The sequence below is a fragment of the Salvelinus fontinalis genome, chromosome 27 (genome assembly GCF_029448725.1).
Source record: "Salvelinus fontinalis isolate EN_2023a chromosome 27, ASM2944872v1, whole genome shotgun sequence".
Lineage (NCBI taxonomy): Eukaryota > Metazoa > Chordata > Actinopteri > Salmoniformes > Salmonidae > Salvelinus > Salvelinus fontinalis.
In genome coordinates, this window is record NC_074691.1 from 19,967,036 (window position 1) to 19,992,980 (window position 25,945).

Consider the following 25,945-nt stretch of genomic DNA (forward strand, 5'->3'; position numbering starts at 1 on the left):
TAGCTATGATAATCTCACTAATCATGACTCCCACTAATGCAATGATAATCACCTAATGGGTAATTACCTCAACTCTTACCCATGCAGTATAATACTCTGTCTATACATTTTAGTCATTTAGCAGACACTCTTATCCAGAGCAACATACAAGAGCAGTTAAGTGCTTTGCTCAAGGGCACATTGACAGATTTTTCACCTAGTCGGCCTGAGGATTCGATCCAGCAACCTTTCGGTTACTGGCCCAACGCTCTTAAACGCTGGGCTACCTGTCGCCCTAAATGCTGTTCCAGACCCTGTAGACCCATACTAAAGCACTCGTATCTGTGTGTTTGTATCAGATCAAATGTATTGTAGTGTGTGTGAGGTTAATTCAATGAATCTTGTTATGAGGCCCACCTCCCCTATGGAGAGTAGAGTTGACAGCAGTAGACTACATATAGACAGACAGAGCTGGTGTGAGATGTAGGTCAGCATCACTACAGCCAGCATACGCCCCAATAGAGAGAGGATGGTGTGTGTGTGTGTGTGTGTGTGTGTGTGTGTGTGTGTGTGTGTGTGTGTGTGTGTGTGTGTGTGTGTGTGTGTGTGTGTGTGTGTGTGTGTGTGTGTGTTATGTACAGAAGGAATGACAAAAGGGAGCCAAAAGAGCGATGAATCTGGTATGATTCTGCATAGTGACAAGGACGTGTTAAGACTGGGTTGCCGGTGGAAATGGAAAATGAAGGAGATTACAGAACTTGCCACAGTCAAACACACACACACACTTCGTCTTGTCTTGATGTGATCAGTCCTAAAAGGATAGTGTAGTCATATTGATGGTTCTCAGATCAATATCTATGGAGCCAGACTGGCTGGCCAGTAATGTAGACTGGGCCTCTTTATGGGGTTTCTATGTCTTTATTGGACTAGATGATGCTCTAATGTAATAAACCAGTGTTAGACTATATTACACGGCCATTGGACTATGGTAATGGTCATTACGGAATAATAACAGTAATGCATTTTGTTTTAAGACACACTTCAAGACATCCAAGGAAACTGCTTTGTAAAATACAGCTCTAAACCACTGCAGAGGCTATGGACCACTCTGCATTGGAGCAGGAATATTAGGCTGCGTTTACACAGGCAGCCCAATTCTCATCTTTTTTTTCAGATCAGCTCCGAAGTAAAACAATTCTGATATGATTGGTCAAATGACCAATTAGTGGGAAAAAATGTCCGAATTGTGCTGCTTGTGTAAACGCAGCCTTAGAGCCTCCTTATTTGACTAGGCTACTTGCACGTGTGATAGTAATTGGCCTGGATAGGAGCGCTAAATGATGAAATAGAAATGGTGGAAGGAGGACTAGTAGTATTAGGAGTTTCCCACCAATCCATTTTGGGGTCAAGAGGGGAATAGGCAAATGGGGTTAGATTTACATTCTCTAAAAGAGAGGGGGAGAGGTATGCACAAATCACGGGTGACGGGGGGCCGGGAACAGAACTACCAGCCTTTCCACTGAGACCGATACTGCAGATGGACAAAGCAGCCGGTTCATAAAATAACATTTTGAGAGGCTGCTTTACACAGGGACACATTTTAAGTGCAACACCTGTTTTATTTTACTCTATGCTAACATTTAAAGGTCCCCAGGTTTGAAAGTGTGTGGGGCCCATTTAGGTGTTGTGCACCTCCCTGTTACTCTTGGTTGAGAGTCAACATTGTTTGTGCTTTTCTTTTCCAGACTCAGGGCATTGGAACCTTGAGGGTTAATGTGATTCAGCTCATTGCTTGATTACACTAACGAGCTTCACGGTCTCTCCCTCAGGTATAGTGGAGTGGTACAACCTAGGTTTTTAAAAAAATAATCAAATCAAATGTTATTGGTCACGTAAACATATTTAGCAGATGGTATTGTGGGTGTATTGAAATGCTTGTGTTCCTAGCTCCGTAATGGAGACTGTTGTCCAGGAGAAGTAGAGGTGTTATAGTAGGCATTCTCTGAATGTCTAGCTAGTGATTGTAGGTACAGAAGTATTCCATTGGGAGTGGAGCGGGAGAGTAGAAAGAAGGTCCGTTGTTAGATAAAGCCCCTTTTTTGGGAATGAGGGGATCTGATACAGATCATTTGTTCAGGGTCTCCCCAGAGAGAGATGGAGGTTGATGAGGAGGGGGAAGGAAGCTTGTTGGAGAGACAACCCGCTTTGGTCTGGATGGATGGATGACCATCCACCATGTGTACTAAATACCCAGGTGACCTTTAAATACCCTGCAGTCACCCATTGCACAGGCATCCACCAGGTCACACACACACGCACACTAGCTTGAATTACAAAGGGTCTGTAGGATCTGCTTGGGTCAAGAATTGATGGACAGCAATGAGTCATGAGCACTGACCCTGCTGTGTGTGTAACCCAGTTCTCACCTTTTAGGCTACAGGTGAGCGAACCCAACTCTATTTAACTAAGGTGGTGACTTGTTTTTTCACACTCATTCATGCAGACAAGCTTTGACCAATCTTCCTTCCAGTCCTTCTCTGTGCAGGCCTTACCTCTCCTCTGACTTCTCATTCTATCCTCATTCCTTTCCTTTCTCTCAGTACACATGGCTCCTTTGTTCTTTTCAGCACTGAGTGCTTTTATGCCACATCAAGAGAACCTTGGCTTTGAAGTTTGAACAATTTTGCACGTATTCAGCTTTCCTCTGGTCTCTTCCTCACTCTTTTTTCCTTTTGATTCCATCTCTCTTTTTCACTCTTTACGTCTTTACAGTTGATGTTATGTTTCATGTTGTTCTTTTACTCTTCAAAGGAGCATTTCATCTGTTCATGCTCACCTATATGTGAATAGTTTTGTGTTTGAACAGACACAAAACATGTATCATTTATCTCCACTGCACCAATGGCTTTCTCTGTAGGCTAGATGAAATCCCCTCACATGCAGCTGCACATATGGAGGGACTGAATATGTTAGTGATGGTGTCTTTGGTCTCACGCTGCACTCAAAGCAGGGTGTCTGGAAGGTTTTCTCATGGAGTACAATAGAGGGGAGGCCTATAGAGGGAGGCCCCTCTCCCTTTCATAGAGAATAATACACACAATGCAGCCTCCACTATTGACTTGAATGCACATAAAACTCTCTAATTTGTACCAACTCAAGGAGCAGATAATATGCTCAATCTCTTCTAGCATTGCAACACACACACACAATGCGGCCTACTTAATCAACCTAAGCGCACAAAACAACTCCTTCACTGGAATGAAATGTTACCAACTCAAGTGGTCTGAAGTAGATTTTCGCTGAGAGTACACACACACACACACACACACACACACACACACACACACACACACACACACACACACACACACACACACACACACACAAACTCCCAGCATCCGTCCTCTTCAAATGCCTGCTATTTCCAGAATCGAGTACCTCCTTCTCTATAGTTATTCAATAGGTGGTGACAACAGATGGGTGTGTTCAATAAGTGGTGACAACAGATGGGTGTGTTCAATAAGTGGTGACAACAGATGGGTGTGTTCATAGGTGGTGATAACAGATGGGTGTGTTCAATAGGTGGTGATAACAGATGTGTGTGTTCATAGGTGGTGACAACAGATGTGTGTGTTCAATAGGTGGTGACAACAGATGGGTGTTTTCAATAGGTGGTGACAACAGATGGGTGTGTTCAATAGGTGGTGACAACAGATGGGTGGGTTCAATAGGTGGTGACAACAGATGGGTGTGTTCAATAGGTGGTGACAACAGATGGGTGTGTTCAATAGGTGTCGACAACAGATGGGTGTGTTCAATAGGTGTCGACAACAGATGGGTGTGTTCAATAGGTGGCGACAACAGATGGGTGTGTTCAATAGGTGGCGACAACAGATGGGTGTGTTCAATAGGTGGCGACAACAGATGGGTGTGTTCAATAGGTGGCGACAACAGATGGGTGTGTTCAATAGGTGGCGACAACAAATGGGTGTGTTCAATAGGTGGCGACAGCAGATGGGTGTGTTCAATAGGTGGCGACAACAATATGGGTGTGTTCAATAGGTGGCGACAACAGATGGATGTGTTCAATAGGTGGTGACAACAGATGGGTGTGTTCAATAGGTGGCGACAACAGGTGGGTGTGTTAAATAGGTGGTGAAAACAGATTGGTGTAATGCAGTGTAAAGACCTGATCTTTACTATGGTAAACACTGAAGAGTTTGATCTGGGCTATAAATCACACTCCACTGTGATTTGTAAACATGTTTGGGTGTTTTGGGTGACGTTAGGGTGTGTGTGGGGATGGAGGGGGGATGACAACACCTAAAGAAGTTAAATCCGCTTCGTGTTTTCTTTCCTTACCACGATGCTAACGAATATTGCGATACTGGTATCGTCCCGGCCCTGCTTACAATATGTCCTCTTCTCCTTATTTCATGTCAGATCCCCCTGGCTCACTTTGATGACATCATCCTATCCCCAGACACCCAGGGATACGGTCTGTGTCCTCCTGACTCACTCTGTGTCCCAGCCTGGTTTCTCTTTGGTTTCCCCTCTTTTTGTCCAACAACCAGCCTTTGAAGTTTTGTGAGTGTGTCGTGCGTGCAGTGCGCACGTGTTTGTGTACGTGTGAGTGCTGACTGTGATGGAATCCCAGTGCTGACCTCAGCCTGCACAAAAGAGCAGGTCAGTTGGAAAGCCCAGAAAAGGGGGAGAAAGGAGTAGAAGGGGTGAAAGAAAAGAAGAGTGGTGGGGACGGAGGGGAGAGTATGGACTAGGGGTCACTCACTGACCTCTGTCTGAGTGGCCTGCTGAGAACAGAAGGACATGTCACTCAAAATGGACTTTGAGAGAGGTGGTATAGCGTTCTACTCAGCCTCTTTGGTTAGGCCTATTTCCTTCTTGTGAATACCGTCCAAAAATGTTCAATTGTGTGTTTATTATGGTTGAGTGTTTCCAAGAGAGAGGGTGGGTGTGTTGTGGATGCATGGGAACCTTGCACCATGCTAAAGTCATTAACAGGAGAACAAGACTCATCAGAGAGCAACAGCATGTTTATTTACCTGGCCTCTGTGTGTGTGTGTGTGTGTGTGTGTGTGTGTGTGTGTGTGTGTGTGTGTGTGTGTGTGTGTGTGTGTGTGTGTGTGTGTGTGTGTGTGTGTGTGTGTGTGTGTGTGTGTGTGTGTGTTCCCTCAAAGTGTGTGTACATGCGAGAGAATGTAGCCTAATTTTATTGCAACCTTCTCTCTCCCCCTCTTCTCTTTCTCTTTAACCCTCTTATCTTTCTCTCTAACCCTCTTATCTTTCTCTCTCCCCCTCTTCTCTTTCTCTCTCCCCCTCTTCTCTTTCTCCCTAACCCTCTTCTCTTTCTCTCTAACCCTCTTCTCTTTCTCTCTAACCCTCTTCTCTTTCTCTCTCCCCCTCTTCTCTTTCTCTCTAACCCTCTTCTCTTTCTCTCTCCCCCTCTTCTCTTTCTCTCTCCCCTCTTCTCTTTCTCTCTAACCCTCTTCTCTTTCTCTCTCCCCTCTTCTCTTTCTCTCTCCCCCTCCTCTCTTTCTCTCTCCCCCTCTTCTCTTTCTCTCTAACCCTCTTCTCTTTCTCTCTAACCCTCTTCTCTTTCTCTCTAACCCTCTTCTCTTTCTCTCTAACCCTCTTCTCTTTCTCTCTAAGCCTCTTCTCTTTCTCTCTAACCCTCTTCTCTTTCTCTCTCCCCCTCTTCTCTTTCTCTCTAACCCTCTTCTCTTTCTCTCTCCCCCTCTTCTCTTTCTCTCTAACCCTCTTCTCTTTCTCTCTCCCCCTCTTCTCTTTCTCTCTCCCCTCTTCTCTTTCTCTCTAACCCTCTTCTCTTTCCCCCTCTTCTCTTTCTCTCTCCCCCTCTTCTCTTTCTCTCTCCCCCTCTTCTCTTTCTCTCTCCCCCTCTTCTCTTTCTCTCTAACCCTCTTCTCTTTCTCTCTCCCCCTCTTCTCTTTCTCTCTCCCCCTCGATCTGTCTGTCTCTAGCTGATAGATTATGAATGACGTTGTCCATTTCTCTAAGGGCTGGAAGGCACTGCAGGCTAGATCAAGTTCCTGTTTACTAACAGCTACACTTTCATTCACAGACAAAAAGAGAGGGGGGGGGGGGAGACGTCCGGCATACTATAAATAATTCACACAGAGAGAGGGAGGAGGGATACTGAGGAGAGTGGTCCGTGGTTTTGTTACTGTTCAGAGATATCAAAGTATGATATTGAATGTAGGCCTATCCAAGAGTTAAACATTATACCATATGTCATAAAGTTAGTGTCATTTGAGTCATGTGTCTGATACCGGGATCTACTTTCTATGGTTTATCAAGGTCATGTAGTTTCAGAGATACGGGATAAGAGCTGTAAAATGAAGTTCCCCCCTCACATTTTCTTGCTTGTCTGTTTTCCCCACACCATTTTTCCTGGAGTTTTTGTTTTGCTGAAGAGGGGATGCAAGGTCATGGTTAGAGCAGGAGAACAGAATAAAGGGGGTGAAAAGAGGAGAGGAAGGAATCGATATAGAGGACCTTAGTAGGAGAGAGCGAGAGAGAATGCATGAAGGTGGAGAGAAGGTATGGATTGAGATGTGACATTAGGTGATTGAGGTGAGGATCCAGGCTACCTCGTGGTTTTAGGGCTCAGTGGGTCCTCTTCTCTTTTAGTCCAATTACAGAAATAAAGCTGCGCTCTGACAGTGGCGGGGGGCAGGGTGTGTTGAGGGATGCTTTGGGCATTTTACTGGAGGTTTTATAGTCTATAATGTTGAATGGGAAGAAGAGGGGGAGTTAGGGGGAGGGGGATTGGGTTCAGGGGTTGACTGATAGAATTGGGACTGGAGGGGATGGGGATTGAGGTTTGCGAGTTTGTCTGAGTAGCAAGGGGGTGCAGGAAGAGAGAGAGTGAGTGTGTTGCTGGAGGTTTCATCTCATTACTTGCTGCGCGTGCGTGAGCGTTGGGTAGTTGTGAAGACACGTCTGTCGGGTTGCGAAGGAGATCCAAATGAGGTGTGAAAATGGGACGGAATGAGGGAGAAATGGAGCGAGAGAAAGTAGAGCAGAAGACGGTCATCATTCACTTCAGCTTATTATCCATCTGTCAGTTCCACGTCTTTATGACTGCGGTTCATTCAACAATACTTGTTTATCTCTCGCTCTCTCACTCATACACATCCTCTATTGTTCCTTATCGTTTGTTTAAGCAAGTGTTTTCCAATAGGCCTACTTTCTGAACATCTTGGGCTGTAGGCCTATATATTGGCTTTTAGTCTAATATTAATGAATCTGGTTTTATAAAGGGCTTCTCAGAAAGACTGAAGTTCTACACTTAGTCAGTTTAGGAAGTCAATAGAAAACGTCAAATGAAATATTGTACAGTCAATGGTTGACATGTTGTGCATTTTGGAAGGCGTCTTTCTCGGGTCTGATCATCACCTCAGTCTGAGGTCCATACCTGATGCTGTGTGTTTGTCAAGCCGCGTATCAAAAGCAATCTCATTTTATTGGTCGCATACACATGTAGCTGATTTGCGGGCATAGCGAAATAGTTGAAGGATTAATATTCGTGTTGTTTTGGAGCGTCTCCTCTCCTCAAAGCATTTCTATGATAGAGGGATGAAGGATGGATAGACGGGTGGATAAGCCTAATCCAGGAGATGTCTAGTTTTCTCCTCATATGGCAGATCTATTGGCCGTGTCTACTGGTCCCTCTGTGTTCAGAACAATAGGTCCTGTAATGGCCGGCTTGCGTTTGCATGTTATCTTAATACTGTACGCATGCCAGATGGTGTGATGCTCACCCCAATCACAGAACAGGCCAGGAGCCCCACGCCAAGCGTGGGGAGTCAGAGAGAGGGGGAGAGAGAGGGGGAGAGAGAGAGGGTAAGGTTTGCTGAGGAGAGAGAGAAGAGAAACTTGCAGAATGCTTCTCTGTGTGAATCTGGCACAGCCATTGCAGAACACTAGAGCGTGGCAGTGAAGCTGTCAAATACACAAACACACATACTCTACCCACACACACACACACACACACACACACACACACACACACACACACACACACACACACACACACACACACACACACACACACACACACACACACACACACACACACACACACACACACACACACACACACACACACACACACACAGCATTGTGAATGTACACTGCAAAGAGGTTCAGGAGAGGAGGAGACAAGGTTGGAAGGGGGGGACCTTTTACCCACAAATTCAACAATCATTTGCAATCCCATTCAAGCTCCAGTTTCAGCCCCCTCCCATCTCCATCCCCCATCAATTTGGGAAGACATAAAGGAATACGGGGCAGTAGAAGGGGCAGGCAGAGAATTGAGTTTGTGTGTGCACTTGTGTGTGTATCTCCGTAGTGCTTTGTATGTATGTACGTGTGTGTGTGTGTGTGTGTGTCTGATAGAAGCTGTACAGAGTGGACAATAGGCGGATTGTATGTGATCTATATTCATGTGGCACAGATTCAGTGGCCGTGTGCTAACAGCAGGCTGGCTGATCAGAGAGAGGGAGGGAGGGAATGACGGAGAAAATGATCAGAGTTGTGGTGAGATGAAAAGGGACATACACACAGACATTCAGTCAGGAACAGTTGTTGGTCTCTAAGAAAAGTCAACAGTCCTTTCTTTGTGCATCAGAGTACAAAGCAGGTGGTGTCCCTAACTACTAAAGTCTACTACAGGAGAGGAAATATCAGACCAGCATAGGCCTCCTGGGGAAGTGAAGAGAAACTCACAGCAGAGAGGAGATGTGAGATTCAGACATGAGAGAGGGAGAGCGCGCTTTGGTAGGTCCCAGAGTGGGAGTGGTGGAGAGGGAGAGAAACAGAGTAGGCTAGCCTATTTATTCTGTATTTCTGAAATCCATATACCTTACAGTTAAATATAATTACTCCTGGTCATACTGTTACATCGTGTTTGAATCTTTAATCTTTAGAGTCCTGCAGAGAGAGGGAGAGAGAAAGAAAAAGAGGGAAGAAGAGAGAGAGAGAAAGGGATAGGGAGAAATGAAGAGAAAGGGTGAGAGAACGCCATGGTAACCAAAGCACAAGGGAACAGATTCTACACCCCTCCCGCTGTGTGTGTGTGTGCGCGTTCCTCAAAGGTCTGGGCAGCGCCTGAGATGGGAGGGGGTGGGCAGTGTGTGTGAGGGGGAGAGGCTCATTGTGAACACAGCAGACACACACACACACACACAGAGCTGAGCCACCATATAGAGTGAGTGGAGAAGAGCGGCAGCAGCACTCGTTTGTCCTGTCCTCCTCCTCGTTCCCTCGCTCATCTGTGTCGCCTTTACAAGACCTTTCTATTAATATTATTATAGGAAAATAAAGACTGACTGGAATAATGGTGTTTATCGGGACCTCGTTAAAATCTGTCATTAAATACTTCAAGAGGAAGGGTAAGAGAGACACTTTGGTTTCATTTTCTCTGCCTTTCCTTCCCTTTATTAAATATATCATTCATTTCCCAGTTATGACAGATCAGGTGTCACTTTGAGAGGACTTTTCATAAAATGAGTTTTAGTTGTGGATAATGTTACACAGTACGTTGTCATGGGGCGGGTGTTTCTGTGATCTGACTGAGTACATACTGTTGTTCTCTGTTACCTAGTAACCAGTGGGAGAGGCATTTAAAGGGTTAACGTCTCGGCTAGAGTTAAGTGCCCTCTCTTTCATTTGAAGCACTCTCTTGGATTTTGTTGAAATTGGGGCAATTCTGAATGAATTTAGGATAGTAGGGTCTGTGTGTCAGGGGATTGGGGACGTGCATGTGAGAGTGTGCGAGAGGTGACATGCTCTTACTGAAAGCTGTTTGTGCTTATCCTAATCTCAGGTGTATCCTGTATTAGCACTGTGTGTACTGTAATTCTCAGATCAACTTTGTTAATCCTTACCTCAGCATTTCCAGACTCCTTCCACACACCTGTGTAGGTAGAAAAGGAGGCGTGAACACTGATACAGTAGGTAACCTAAACTACAGAGGGGTGTTTTATGGAGTGATCCATTGCATGGATAGAAGCACCTTGCAGCTGTCACCAGACCCTATCAATGTGATGATGCAGAGTAATCAGTAGTAGATGATATCAGCCTCTGTCCCTGCTGCATACCTCCTCTCTATTCCTCTCTATCCTGCACATCACATGTGATTGTGTCTCTGTATGTATTGGTAGGTTATAGTGCTATATACAGGATTATAAACTGGGTGGTTTGAGCCCTGAATGCTGATTGGCTGACAGCTGTATACCACGGGTATGACAAAACATTTATTTTTAATGCACTAATTACGTTGGTAACCAGTTTATAATAGCAATAAGGCACCTCAGGGGTTTGTGGTATATGGCCAATAAACCACAGCGAAGGGCTGTGTCCAGGCACTCCGCGATGCGTCCTGCGTAAGAACAGTCCATAGCCGTGGTATATTGGCCATATACCACACCCCCCCGTGCCTTATTGCTTAATTAGAAGCTGTCAATATGCACGGATTCTTTTAAAATATAGATTCTAAGAGGACCGTGTTTCTGTGTGTGTTTCTGCAACTTTTGATTTTCTTTCCTCTCTGCGATAATTGTGTGCTGGTAGTAAGGGATGTGAGCTTGGGGAGGTTAGGTGACAACTGAAAAGAGCCTGATGTGGACATTGTGGTAGCATGCGTGTTTCTGGGCGAGTGTGATGGGTTTCGGGGGTTGTCTGGGGCTGGGGGTATTGTACTAGTGAAAGGCCTGATGTGGAGGCTGATTCTGTGGGACAATACAGGCTTTATGTCCATAGTCCCAGTGGCCTTGGTCTGGCTCTGTGGCTCTGTACTGGCTCTATTCACCACATCAGGCCCCAGGGTGGGGGGAGAGCTAGCTACCTGCATGGACTGGGCTGGAGGATACTCCCAGCTGTGTTTGTGTATGAGACAGTGTTTTGACTAGGTTGTTTGGGACTAGTGGATACAAGTGCGTAACTTCATTTGTGTATTTAGAGTTGTGTGTAGGCCTATCTTTAGAGTTGTGTGTAGGCCTATCTTTAGAGTTTTGTGTAGGCCTATCTTTAGAGTTGTGTGTAGGCCTATCTTTAGAGTTGTGTGTAGGCCTATCTTTAGAGTTGTGTGTAGGCCTATCTTTAGAGTTGTGTGTAGGCCTATCTTTAGAGTTTTGTGTAGGCCTATCTTTAGAGTTGTGTGTAGGCCTATCTTTAGAGTTGTGTGTAGGCCTATCTTTAGAGTTGTGTGTAGGCCTATCTATGCACTGTTAGTCTGGTGCAACAGTAGCCCTTGTGTGAGTGGTTAGGCATGTTTGGGTGTCCGTTGTCAACTCCTTCACTTTATGTGAGTGTATATTTGGAGTGTGTGGGCGTGTATGTGCACGTTTGCGTGTCCCGTTCCCTCTAGCTCTGTTCTCCTGTTCAGCGTTGTCCATTGGTCAGTGGTGTGGTCTTGTGCTGTCCGGTCAGATTGATCCTTTTTACAAAGCTCTTACACACTGGCACAACAGTGTGATGGTGATATGCAAGGATACTTATACACAGTTGGTCCCTCACACACACTGAGAGCTCACACACACTGAGAGCTCACACACACTGAGAGCTCACACACACTGAGAGCTCACACACACTGAGAGCTCACACACACTGAGAGCTCACACACACTGCCAATGTGGCAGCAACGTGTGTCATTCACCCTCCGATGATTCTCCCACTTCTCAACCACATGGTATGGTGGGTCTCCGTATTCTCAGGGTTTCCTTTTCCTACATGAGAAGGTTTAGCTGTGTGTGTGTTTGAAGAGGAGAACGGAGAGCGATGTGTTGGCGAGATATGCCTAGCTGTTTGTAAAGAACAGTTGGTTAGCAAAAGAGCAAGGTCATGAAGGAATACAAAGGCTCCTCTCTCCCTGCCAAAGAGGTAGTTAACCGGCCATCTAAGAGGTGTCAACTTTAACTGCTGAAGAGAGGAACTCCAAACAGACGTCACGTCACACTCCAACGGTCGGCCCTGCCACCTGTGGTCCCTAGGGACTGGCACACTGGATGGCGCCTTCACACCTGTGGAAACATATAACCCCTGCCTTACACAAACACCCCCCCCCCCAAGTCCCTCATCTCATTTGCCTTTCCCTCAGGCCTTTTGCACCGTTCAAATGGCAGTTCAACTGTTGACATTTGGACAGGCCCCGGGGCCTTCTAATGGAGGACGTCAACCTGTTTAAACGTACAACATTTGAACACCATCCACCCCAGGGGATTCCAAGTGTTTCCGAGACTTTCTCCTTGGCCTTTTGGGCTCTCAACAGAGCCACTCAAAGGGCTGTGTTGGGGACAGGGTGGTAGTTGTAGGGACAGGACACACATTTCCTCTAATGGTCCATTAGCACATATGGGAATGAATAAGGGTCAAGTCAAAAGGACCCTTCACCCCCCTCAACCCAAAAAAACACACACTACCTCAGATGGCCCATTTGCACCTGTGGGAAGAGTCCTTCATGCACCCCGCATCCCCACACACACACACCTCCTTCCTTAGCCCGCCCCTTTCCAGGATCCTCCCAACTTTCTCCTCTTTCTGTTCTTACTTGTCTGACTTTTTCCTGAGATAGATGGTCATGTTGTTAGTCAGTACAGGCACAGAACTAGAGAGTTTGTTTAGAGGAATGGAGATACGTGGTCTCCCAATCCCAGATAGTACTTTAGTCTGGATACAATCGCTCGGTAAGTCCAGTGTGTGTGTGTGTGTGTGTGTGTGTGTGTGTGTGTGTGTGTGTGTGTGTGTGTGTGTGTGTGTGTGTGTGTGTGTGTGTGTGTGTGTGTGTGTGTGTGTGTGTTTTCTTGAAATGGGCAATGTAAACAGCAGATGGTGGCACTACTCGTTGCGTGTTTTTGTACCCTCTCTATTTCCTTATTGTTGAGGTGTTGTGCAGGATGTGACCTGAGGATTGTGTTTGGACATTATTGGGTGACCAGGAAATAACCAAACAGAGTGAACAATGATTAGTCTGTGCTCCCGAGTGGCGCAGTGGTCTAAGGCACTGCATCTCAGTGCTAGAGGTGTCACTACAGACCCTGGTTTGATCCCAGGCTGTATCACGACCGGCCGTGATCGGGAGTCCCATAGGGAGAAGCACAATTGGCCCGGGGTAGGCCGTCATTGTAAATAAGAATTTGTTCTTAGCTGACTTGCCTAGTTAAAATAAATAAATAAATAGGTAGAAACCTTCTTTGAACATTTGAGAAGTTGTTTGAGAGGCAATGTTTTGGAAGTTCTTCTTAGCTTGTTCGATTGGCAGTAGGCTAGTGTCTGAAACAATGCTCTTCGTGGGTTTTTGTGTTGAAGCCTGGTCTCTCAGTGGAGAACATGCTGTTTTGAAAACTACATTGAGTGTACAAAACATTAGGAACACCTGCTCTTTCCATGACAGACTGACCAGGTGAAAGTTAAGATCCCTTATTGATGTCACTTGTTAACTCCACTTCAACCAGTGTAGATGAAGGGGAGGAGACATGTTAAAGAATGATTTTTAAGTCTTGAGACAATTGAGAAATGTATGTGTGCCATTCAGAGGGTGAATGTGCAAGACAAAAGATTGAAGTGCGCAACTCAATATTAGGAATGTGTTCCTAATGTTTTGTACACTCAGTGTCTATTGTAATGTTCTTCAGTTGGAACTTCTGACTAACCTTCCCTCCACTTTCCATTGCCCTCCACAGTTTAGGCATTTAACAGACTCTCTTATCCAGAGTGACTTACAGTAGTGAGTGCACACATTTACATACTGGTCCCCGTGGGAATCAAACCCACAACCCTGGTGTTGCAAGTGCCATGCTCTACCAACTGAGCTACACGCGACCATGCATCACAGTGGAGTGTTAAAGCTGTTTGTGTGTAGGGTCACACCTTCATACAAACGTCACTCCCTCCTTCCACTCCAACTCAAACAAGATTTATTAGCATTCCAACCTCCAGATAAATAACAGCTGGCCTATAGGCTGGGTAAGGTGGCAGGTAGCCTAGTGGTTAGAGCATTGGGCCAGTAAGCGAAAAGTTGATAGTTTGAATCCCCGAGCTGACAAGGTGAAAAATCTGTCGATGTACCTTTTGAGCAAGGCCTTTAACCCTAATTGCTCCTGGGTGGCTTTTGATAATGACTGTCCCTGGCCGTGACTCCACGGTTAAGAGTATATATTGAAAACAACATGGGGGGTTTCTGCTCGTTTTTATTTCAAAATGGAACATGAATTGCACCAGTGTGTCCTGAAGTTGATGGCTTGATTGAAGAAGAAGAAAAACATTTCCAATGAAATAGAACAAATATAAGCACCCACCAAGTTATTATTTATTTCAAAGCATCAGTCCCTATCCCTGACATACAACAGTACCAAAACACATCTAGCCTATATTGTTAAACACGACTGCCTTTTTAAACTGTAAATCATTTAACTTCCTTCTTTCTCTCTCCTCCCTCCGTAGCGGTGTCTAACCTGGATGAGGAGAGCAAGTGGACGGTCCACTACACAGCCCCGTGGCACCAGCAGGAGAACGTGTTCCTGCCCGGCAGCAGACCGCCCTGCGTAGAGGACCTCCACCGCCAGGCCAAGGTCAACCTCAAGACCGCACTGAGGGGTAAGGACCACGACCATACACAAACATGACCATATACAGACACACACACAAATACAGTGTTTTTGGAATGTCACCGACCACCCATTGCATTTCATCACCCTCAATATCTCTTGATACTTTATTGATGTTCACGACGTTCCCGACAACGTTGTAAATTATTTATTTTTAAACGTCCAAAGCGTTTGTTTGCCTAGCTGCACAACACACCTGTGTTAAGCTCTCCTGTGGTGTGTCCAGTATCTTTGAGGGGTGAACATGAAAGGTTCTCCCAAAGCAGCCACAACTAGTCACTTCCTGGTCTGTTCCCAAAGAGAAAGGTTCAGGTGTGGGAAAAGGCATGGAGGAGGAGTTGAGTTGGAGAGGGTGTGGATATGGATGGTCTGTGCTAGTTTGTGTTGATCATTGTAAAGGACAAGACATGCGGTCTGCCGTTCGTTCGCTTGCTGACGGCACAGTGTTATAGAGTCTGACTGACAACATTTTGGACCGTTTCTACGTGTAGAATCTGGTTGCACTCGGTTTTCAAAATATGGCTGGCATTCTATTCAGGGGTGCTAAGTTCTCTCGGCCGGCAAACGTGATCGGTGTGTCCGTGCCTTTAGAGAGATTCTCTGGTACTTTTGTATACTTTTTAGCCAGTAATTCTGAAAGTAGCACTGACTCATGAGCCAAAAGTGTGTACCACATCACATATGTGCACCACGTTATTGCTCTCTCCCTGGCTCTGCTGTGTGAGCGTCTTGCTAACTGTCACTCAAATGGTGAGGGGCTGAACCTCATTGGCTGCCTGGAACTCAAATTGCTATGGAGCTGGCCCATGTGGGGGAAATGTAGGGACAATGGCACTGCACCATTGCCAGTAAACAGTCGCTTTCAAACTAGGGATTTCGTGGCTAATTGAGGTAAGACTTGTAATTCTGCTCATAGATTACGCATGTATGAACTACACATTGGCACATCCAGCCCAAAGCGGGAGGTTTAAAAAAATACTTAGTCGCCAAAGTTCTGTAGCATGTCTTTAAGGATGGTGTGTGAGTAGGTGAGTGTGGGGCGGGGGCTTGTTATTTATATGCTAGGTGAGCTTGTGTGTCAAGCAGAAAAAGAGAGAGAAGATAAAGGGAGAAAAAGGAGGAGAGAGAGAGGGGGAAATAAAGGAGAGGAGGGCAGAGAGAGGGAATAGGAGGAGAGGGACTGAAGATAATAGAAGAGGTAAACTAATGCATAGCGTGTTATTAATTCACCTCCACTAAGATAATGCCACACACACTGTCTTTGTCCTTCTGTCCCATTGTCCTGGTTCTATGTGAGGTTATTGTCCATGTAATATGACACACACCCGCCATGCTACACACCGCATGGGTAATGGTATCCTTTGATCACCTGCCACCGTCCTTCTGAAAGAGCCCTTCCAACAGGTGTCTGGGGAGACTGTCTGTGTTGGTCAGTCTGTTACGTCGTGGTGTATGTTTAGCTGCTGCACCCATGTTCTCTTCCCATAAAGCTGCTCCTGGGATGCTCTGTTACATCATGGTCAGCCTACAGTCTGCTAGGAATAGAAGCAGTACACAATGTATACTTTCAAACTAAACCCAGTACAAAGCTGTAACACAAGGGGACCTATAAACTGCCCAAAGCGCTGTTCTATGGCTGACCAGTCTGGTTAGAGTCAGGATATGAATTGGTATAGAGATAAACGTATCTGAGAGCAGCGCATAAGGTCTATCCACCACCGTGCCCCTGCTCCTGTGCTTATGAAGCCCCCTCTCATTAAATCAATGTTATTCCCGTCGGCCATATCACCAGGACAGAGACACAAAGAGAAGTTAGGGAAAATTCAATATCAGACCCTGCTTGGGTCTCAAAGCAATCAATATGTAATCAGCTGCTAGTGTCATCGGCACCACGCCCGAGTCTCTCAACAGTTAGGACAGGGTCATTACCCATAATGCCATTCGTCGGCACATTCTGGTGTCAGGTTGTGGTCGTGTGCGCACAAGGGTGACTGATTGGGAGAGAAAGCACAGACATATTGCGTAATATCAGACACATTATAGTCAATAGTGTTTGAAAGATTTGATCGAACATGTTCAATTAGTACCTCGCTCTCTTTCTACATCATTCTGGGATGGTGCCATGTGACCATAGCAATAAACCTCCATATTTCCCCTTCAGCTAAACTCCAGCCCCTGTTCTGCTCGACAACAGTCCTGGAAACGGAAACTGTGTAACACCTATTCCCCTCCTCCTCATCTCAAGTGGCTTCTAAAACCCTTCTATTCCAGATCACAGGCGCAAACACTAACAGCCATCAGTAACTAGCTGCTCCATTAGGCTCCATTAAATGACAGTATTATACATGCAGACAGCGCCTCAGTGCCTGAAGAGACCTACTCTAATTAGCTATGTAGGCATTAGGACATGAAAGAGGAAAGTAGTCAGTAAGGTGTAGCTCTGTAGAGGGTACGAACACATCAAACCACTTCTTCACATGAATAAGACAATGGGCAGATTTACATTTGTACATCAGTGATTTGACTAATAAGTTGCTGCTATTCAACACAAACGACTAGAGGAGTAGCGAATGTCTTTGTCGCTATACACACATCAAACGGAGATGGCAGAGACTAGAGAAATGAATAGGCCGATTTGGTCGCTGTTGTAAAGAGCATTCGGTGTAAATGATCTATATATTTTTATTGAACCTTTATTTGGGCTCCCGAGTGGTGCAGCAGTCTAAGGCACTGCATCTGTGCTTGAGGCATCACTAGACGAAGCTGGGCCAATTGTGCGCCGCCATATGGAACTCCCAATCACTGCCGGTTGTGATACAGCCCGGGGTCGAACCAGGGTCTGTAGTGACACCTCTAGCACTGAAATGCAGGAGCCCTGAATTTGAAAGTATACGCACAAAATGAATATATCAGTTGAAGTCGGAAGTTCACATACACTTAGGTTGGAGTCTTTTTTGTTTTTTGTTGTAAATTTTCTCCCATTTTCCCCCCAATTTCGTGGTATCCAATCGCTAGTAATTACTATCTTGTCTCATCGCTACAACTCCCGTACGGGCTCGGGAGAGACGAAGGTCGAAAGCCATGCGTCCTCCGAAGCACAACCCAACCAAGCCGCACTGCTTCTTTAACACAGTGCGCCTACAACCCGGAAGCCAGCCGCACCAATGTGTCGGAGGAAACACCGTGTACCTGGCCCCCTTGGTTAGCGCGCACTGCGCCCGGCCCGCCACAGGAGTCGCTGGAGCGCGATGAGACAAGGATATCCCTACCGGCCAAACCCTCCCTAACCCGGACGACGCTATGCCAATTGTGCGTCGCCCCACGGACCTCCCGGTCGCGGCCGGCTTCGACAGAGCCTGGGCGCGAACTCAGAGACTCTGGTGGCGCAGCTAGCACTGCGATGCTAGCTCGCTTTTTAACCACTCCACAAATTTCTTGTTAACAAACTATAGTTTTGGCAAGTTGGTTAGGACATGTACTTTGTGCATGACACAAGTAATTTTTCCAACAATTGTTTACAGACAGATTATTTTACTTATAATTCACTGTATCACAATTCCAGTGGGTCAGAAGTTTACATACACAAAGTTGACTGTGCCTTTAAACAGCTTGAAAAATTCCAGAAAATGATGTCATGGCTTTAGAAACTTCTGATAGGCTAATTGACATAATTTGAGTCAATTGGAGGTGTGCCTGTGGATGTATTTCTAGTCCTACCTTCAAACTCAGCGCCTCTTTGCTTGAAATCATGAAAAAATCAAAGAAAATCAGCCAAGACCTCAGAAAAATAATTGTAGACCTCCACAATGGTTCATCCTTGGGAGCAATTTCCAAACGCCTGAAGGTACCACGTTCATCTAAACAAACAATAGTACGCAAATATAAACACTATGGGACCACGCAGCCGTCATACCGCTCAGGAAGGAGACACGTTCACTCTCCTAGTGATGAACGTACATTGGTGCGAAAAGTGCAAATCAATTCCAGAACAACAGCAAAGGACCTTGTGAAGATGCTTGAGGAAACGGGTACAAAGTATCTATATCCACAGTAAAACAAGTCCTATATCGACATAACCTGAAAGGCCGTTCAGCAAGGAAGAAGCCACTGCTCTAAAACCGCCATAAAAAAGCCAGACTACGGTTTGCAACTGCACAACGGGACAAAGATTGTACTTTTTGGAGAAATGTCCTCTGGTCTGATGAAACAAAATTATAACTGTTTGGACATAATGACCATCGTTACGTTTGGAGGAAAAAGGGGGATGCTTGCAAGCCGAAGAACACCATCCCAACCGTGAAGCACGGGGGTGGCAGCATCATGTTGTGGGGTTGCTTTGCTGCAGGAGGGACTGATGCACTTCACAAAATAAATGGCATCATGAGGAAAGAAAAGTATGTGGATATATTGAAGCAACATCTCAAGACATCAGTCAGGAAGTTAAAGCTTGGTCACAAATGGGTCTTCCAAATGGACAATGACCCCAAGCATACTTCCAAAGTTGTGGCAAAATGGCTTAAGGACAACAAAGTCAAGGTATTAGAGTGGCCATCACAAAGCCCTGACCTCAATCCTACAGAACATTTGTGGGCAGAACTGAAAAAGTATGTGCGAACAAAGAGGTCTACAAACCTGACTCAGTTACAACAGCTCTGTCAGGCGGAATGGGCCAAAATTCACAACTTATTGTGGGAAGCTTGTGGAAGGCTACCTCAACACATTTGACCTAAGTTAAACAATTTAAAGGCAATGCTACCAAATACTAATTGAGTGCATGTAAACTTCTGACCCACTGGGAATGTGATGAAAAAAATAAAAGCAGAAATAAATCATTCTCTCTACTATTATTCTGACATTTCACATTCTTAAAATAAAGCGGTGATCCTAACTGACCTAAGACAGGGAATTTTTACTAGGATTAAATGTCAGGAATTGTGAAAAACTGAGTTAAATGTATTTGCCTAAGGTGTTTGTAAACTTCTGACTTCAACGGTAGCTTGAAAATCGCTCTGATATGGACATGTATATAGCTATATCATTTTAGATATACTATTCAATCATTAAGTTATGTATAATTAGTCTAGTACATAATATTTCTACATGTCGTTGGTAGATTATGTGTTATTTAGTAGCTGATCTAGTTAGTCATGCAAATATGACAAAGGAGTCCCTGGTAGCAGTGTGTTGGCAGAGTGACTGAAGTGTAAATATCCACTGAGGGAGGAGGTGTTTGAGAGAGAAGGACGATTCCACCATCTGTGTGTGACAGACTGGAAGGGATACCCCCTCCTAGCTCCCACACACACATGCATGTACACACACACACACGTAGATTAGGAACACACACATCTCACCCCTCACAGCAGGGTCTAATGAGAGAAGCTGTCAGCGCTGTCAGGTGCTGCTGCTGAGGCAGGGGCCACACCCCCCCCCCCCCCCCCCCCCCCACCCACACACACACACACACACACACACACACACACACACACACACACACACACACACACAGGCTGCTCGTCTATATGCTGTGTGTCTCTGAACAGCTGCCTGGTATATTGCACAGGTCAGCTCCTCTGCTGTGCGTGTTGCCTGAGGTGTTGAACTCTCGACAGGTGTAGACACCACTACCAGGGGTGTAGACACCACTTCCAGGGGTGTAGATACCTACCAGGGGTGTCAGTCTGTGTGTGTGTGTATTAAGGTTTGTGTAACCCATTCCCTCCCTCTCTCTTCCAGAGTGTGACAAGTTAAGGAAGGATGGTTTCCGTAGCTCCCAGTACTACTCTCAGGGCCCCACCTTCTCTGGCAGGGCAGAGTCCCACAGCAGCCTGCAGGATGATGAGGACTACACAGACAAGAAGGTAACACACAGCGCGCACACACACACACACACACAGCACGCACGCACACACGCATACACATACACGCACGCACACAGCACGCACGCATGCACACAGCACGCACGCACACACACACTCAGCACCCATAGAAAAAGAATTGCACACACCAAACTGGTATCTGTCTGCCCTCCAGTGGTTTGAAGCAGAAGTGCACCACCTCTGTATTTTCCTCTAACATTGCCTGCACCCCCACCCCCCCCACCCCCCCACCACCACCTCTCTCTCTCTCATTACATTGTGTTCCTGCCATGGCTGGTTTCTCATGCGTGTACAGCCACTTAGAACTGTTTATCTGACAGGTCCTGATAGGAAACACTTAAGAGATTTATTCCAAATATCTAAATAGCATTGTTTTGATATTGGTTTAGACTTGGTGGAGCTGTTTTCACTCTAATGACAATAGACAACTTGAGAATTCCATGTGACTGACTTACACAGTGACAGTATGACATTATTAATTATCTTAACTAACCTGTGTGGTGGTGAGGTGGTATGACTGAGCTCCAGTTCTGGAACGTTAGGACTAACACGTGAATTGTCAAATAGTCAGAGAAGCCTTTTACAGGACGCTTACTTTCCTTGCATATCTCCAACCCCCTCACTCTTGTCCGCTTTTCTCTTCTCCATATTCCCACTCCTTCTGTAGTCTCCCCTCTCTCCACTTGACTCGTCCAATCGTGGGGGTCCTGATGGGGTCAGACGAGGTTGTTGAAGGGGGTCTTTCTGTTGTAGAATGAGGTGCCTCTCACCCCCTAACCCTGCTCTCTCTTGTCCCTCTCTCCAAACTGTCCCCTCTTTCCCTGGCCTGCCCCCACACCTCCTTTCACTCTCATCCATCCCCTGCTTTTTCCTTTGGCCCAAGCCACCCTCAACCTTAACCCCCTTCCCCCACCTCTCTTGTTGCCCCCCTCTCCTCACCCCTGTTCTGTTTTCTCCAGGCTATTGAGCCTAACTCTGGTTGACAGCAGCTCCCTAGCTCAAAGAAGAAACTGGGTTACTGTTTAGACCCACAATGGCCCCTAATGGTGGGGGCCATTCTGAAGGCTACAACATAACACATGGCTGGCTTCCTTCTCCACCCTGCCCTCCTCTCCTCCCTCTGACTATCCCATGTTTGAGCTGGTGTTGTCTCCCCCCCACCCGTTGGGACTGATAACATGACTGCATGCCCGCTCACAGTCTACCTGTAATTCTGCATTTGGGAATAGCATGATGGTGGTGTGGTGGGAGCTTCAAGAATTTCCCACTAACATTCTGGAATGATAGTGGAAGGTTAGTGAGATATAGGTGGGACATAACAGAGAGTAAACTTTCCCTGAGATGTTTTTACTGGACGGGTGGCACCTTGTCGAGTAGGTTCAAGTGAAGTGTGTCAGGCTGCGATGCTGTTAGAGAGGTAGGTATCTTTTGTTTTGAGATAGGAAAAGGAACCAATGTCTTTTTTTATTTTTTATTCTGGAATATGAATTTGATCATTGTAGATATGAGTCTAAAATATGTGTCGGCCTGTTTGGTTGATGCCCTGGGTTCTAGAGAAAGCCCAGGTGCTGCAGTGAGAAGTTTGGTGGCGCTGCTCTTCTCGTATCTCTGCAGTGTAGATGTGATGCGCTCAGATTGAGAACTCACAGCCCGGCAGCACAGTTTAACGCATGAGAGCATCTCTCTCTCTCTGTTACTCTCATTTTGTTATCTCATTCTCTCACTCCTCCATGCTGTCAGTTTGTCGGGGTGTGAGGGTGTGCATGTCAATGTGTGTATGATTGACCGTGAAACATGTTTATAGACTCTGGCTCAAAGGTCAGATTGCTGCAGTAAACATAGTGGTGTGTGTGGGTGTTTGGGCAATAATGAACACAATGCTGGAAGAGGTTTAAAGCGTTCATACTAAGGATGGCAGACCCAGTGGGGGCAGATGCAACACACACACACACACACACACACACACACACACACACACACACACACACACACACACACACACACACACACACACACACACACACACACTCCTTCCTCCTATAGGCTCAGGTGTGTTTCTTCAGGCTCAGTCTGAAGCTCATCTCTCTCTCTTTTATCTCCCTTCCTCTCTACTCCTTTTCATTCCTGTGTACCTGTCTCTTCTTTCTTTTCCACCCTCTCACTTCTCTCTCTCCTCTCCTCCAGTCCATGGCCTCGTCAGCGGAGGATGACAAGTCCCTGCACCCCATGAGGCCCCAGACCCCCCAGGAAGAGGAGGGGATAGATGAGTGTGACGGACAGGTGCGCTGCTACAAGGCCCCGACCCTCCCCACACCTGAGGAGAAGATGAGGATGCAGGCTCAGGCCGTGCCCACTGACGTCATCCCTATCAACGTCACAGGTAGGCCACGCCCCCTGGCTGCCACACCCCCAATAGTGACCGTTGTATGTCCTAGGTTGAACATGCCCACAATTACCGATGCCATTCAACCAATGAAATAGGAGTCGTGGTCTTGAAGCAATCATTTTTCGCCTCAATTTTAACCCCTCTGTGTGTTTTCGAATGGACATACTGGGAATTGCATCCACATGCATAAAGCATTGTGTTTTCTGTCTGTCAGTAGTATTATATTCCCCCTGTTTTTCTTCCATATTATTATCTCACTCTCTGACCATCCCCCTGCTAAGTGTGTGTTTGTGAGCGTGCTCAGTCCATCCCAGTGTTAGAGAGAGTGAGAGAGATTGCAGTCAAAGGTCAAAGCAGCTCCATGGCTGTATCTCAAACCATGGGGCGTCTGACAGAGACCGACACCTACGACACACACAGACACACCACCACCAGTACAAGGTGATGGAGATAACCACACGTCATCTCAGGACCCAACACAGACACCGTACTGCTCCATCTCCCACCCACTAATACATCAGCTCTGCTAGTGACATCTGTCACTCAGCAGTCAGTCTGAGACTGCCCCCCCCCCCCCACACACACATACACACACTTTCTCTCCCTCTAACTATCTCTGTCAGCTCTGGCTCAGTGGTGTTTGTCCTGTCCTCTGACTCAGTTTGTCGCTAGCACACACCCGCTACAGGGCATAGAGAGAGAGCTGTCCGAGGCTAGATCCTGCCACAAAACACTGTAGCAAAGTAGCACAGACAGCTCCTAACAGTATCAATAGTCAGTTGGTGTTAACATGTATTTGAATACATGTAATTGTGAGACCTATTAAATCTGCAGGCTTCTTAACGCGGATTGGTTTAGAATCAGTGTTTTAAGTTAACAAAATGTCAACGTCATATCTAATCAAATTAAATAAAAAAAGACTGTTTGAAATGTGAGCGTGTTAGACTCCATCTGTCTATATGTCAGTTTTCATATCACTTTCTCACCATCCATCAAAAAGAGCAGATTCACAGAGTCTGAACTAGTTTAAGACAGTCAGAGCAAGACACTGATCTGTCTGTATGTTTGGTCTTGTATGGCTGTGTGGGATACTCACTCTTTTAGTTTCTGTGTTTATCTGTGTGTCATCCCCCCCGTCTATGTTATACAGCATGCTTTTCTATATATATGTGACTGTCTACTCTCCCTCTCTGTCACTCTGCCTGTCTCTAAACTCTGCATGTATGAACACAATTGCACGTGTGTTTGTATCACTAACGGGCTGGTTTTTGTTTGTCGCTGTTCTGCCTGCCTGCTCTCGCCCTCCCGGCCACTAGGGGCAACGTTTGACCGGCAGGCCAGCATCCGCCGCTCCCTCATTAACACTGACACAGTCTCCCGCCGGCCCAAGAAGGTCAAACGCAGAAAGACTATATCAGGGCTGCCTGACAACATCTGCACCGAACTAGGTATGGTATAAACCCAGAGCTGTTCTGCATAAAGCTCTCACTAGTCCTCCCACCCTTCCCTCATCCCTGACCCAGACAGCTAGTCCATCCACCTACCTGCCTCACACCTCTGGCTGGTTTAGTGACTAGTTTGACTCCCCCTCATTGTTAAGTCTACCGTAGAACCACCACCATTGCTCATTCTCAAAGTCCTCTTCCCTATTCTAGAATTTCTACATCTGCTTTCTCATGCTAGAATCTTGACATTTGACATCTCTCTTCTAGAAGCTCTTCATAAGCCCCCCACCCCCCGCCCCTCATAGTAAAATCTCTACTGGCATCTGTCATTGTAGGACCTTTACTTCCTCATATCTAGTAGTCCAGAGTCTGACACTCCGAAACACTCATTTTCCCATGACCCCCATGGGCCCGGTCTCTGCGCAGTCCTCCTTCATTAGCCATGAGAAGTGTATCTAATGTGAACACAAAAAAAAATGTAATATCTGGTGACTTACGAGAACGGCGCTGGTAACAAGTCTAGTGAATCTAAATGGGCACTTATTCGTATGTGTTAATCCCTGGGATACACTGATAATCTAAGCATGCCACAGTGTGTCCCACACACCCCACCACTAAACCCTGCATCTAATCCCAGCATTCCTACCACAGATGTCATTCTATCTTCATATTTCCACAACTGTGTAATGCACACTCGCCTATCATGGGGGAGTGGGGTTGGCTTGAGGCCAATGGAGGGAGGGGGAGAATGATGGGGGAGGTTAAGTAGGAAAGGGTATATGATGTGGGGTGAATGGACAATATTGGTTTTCTGTCACACTCGAAAACAAACACACAGTCAAGCATACATGTCCTATTGTGGACTTCACTGTGAAATCGGTCTTAACCCGAACCCACCTCTCCTCTCCTCTGTCTCCCCAAGGCTTAGGGGGATACGCCAGACGAAGATGGCCTGAATGTTTCCATTTCCCGCCCCTGTGCGTTTATTGTCAGCTGCTGTTATGATAGCCCCACCCTTCTAACACCCCCTGACCTTTCACCCATACTCCTCAGAACAGATGGGCTGAGGAACAGGCAGAGGGGTCAGGGTTCCTCACCCCTGCTAATAGCTATGTGCTACACTAAGTTAAGCTAACTCTATTAAGGTATGGGTGACTGGGTACTCTCCTTGCGTTAAGAGAATGTCATCTCGCTGTAGGATGAAATCAGTGCAGCTGATAGGCAGAGCTTTGAAGCCTTATTATACAGACAGACCGGTGTGAAAGACCAGACAGACAGGCTTGGAAGTCCTGATTACTGTTAGATGGTCCTTGCCTCAGTGAGTGAGATACCCAGGCTGTATGTGAAGTAGAAACCCGCAGCTTAATCTATCTAATACAGCAGTGCTGTCACTCTCTGCCTTAGGGAAGGGAGGTGTGTGTGTGTGTGTGTGAGCGTGTTTAGGGAGCTTGAGCATCAACAGGCAGCCACCACAGATGGCCGATACATCAGATATCCTCTCCTATTTTACACCAGATCCTTCACTTTGTTTATTTATGTACGGGTGTGTGTGTGTGTTTGTGTATGTGTGTGAGCTGCCCAATGCCTTACCAGCTGCCCACACCCTGAGGA

General features: G+C 46.2%; 1 protein-coding gene across 11 annotated transcripts in view; it reads left to right on the forward strand.

Moving 5' to 3' along the window:
- Nucleotides 1-25,945, forward strand: part of nhsl1b (NHS-like 1b) — a 159,860-nt gene that overhangs the window by 118,215 nt on the left and 15,700 nt on the right. For 8 of the 11 annotated variants that reach the window (XM_055885188.1, XM_055885192.1, XM_055885193.1 and 5 more), the window contains exons 2-5: nt 14,461-14,613; nt 20,361-20,485; nt 22,688-22,883; nt 24,206-24,337. In XM_055885188.1, the coding sequence (XP_055741163.1) occupies nt 14,461-14,613; nt 20,361-20,485; nt 22,688-22,883; nt 24,206-24,337 (606 nt within the window). Of the gene's footprint in view, nt 1-8,121; nt 9,414-14,460; nt 14,614-20,360; nt 20,486-22,687; nt 22,884-24,205; nt 24,338-25,945 lie in introns of those variants that run through there. The other 3 variants (XM_055885191.1, XM_055885197.1, XM_055885194.1) reach the window with 2 other exon arrangements.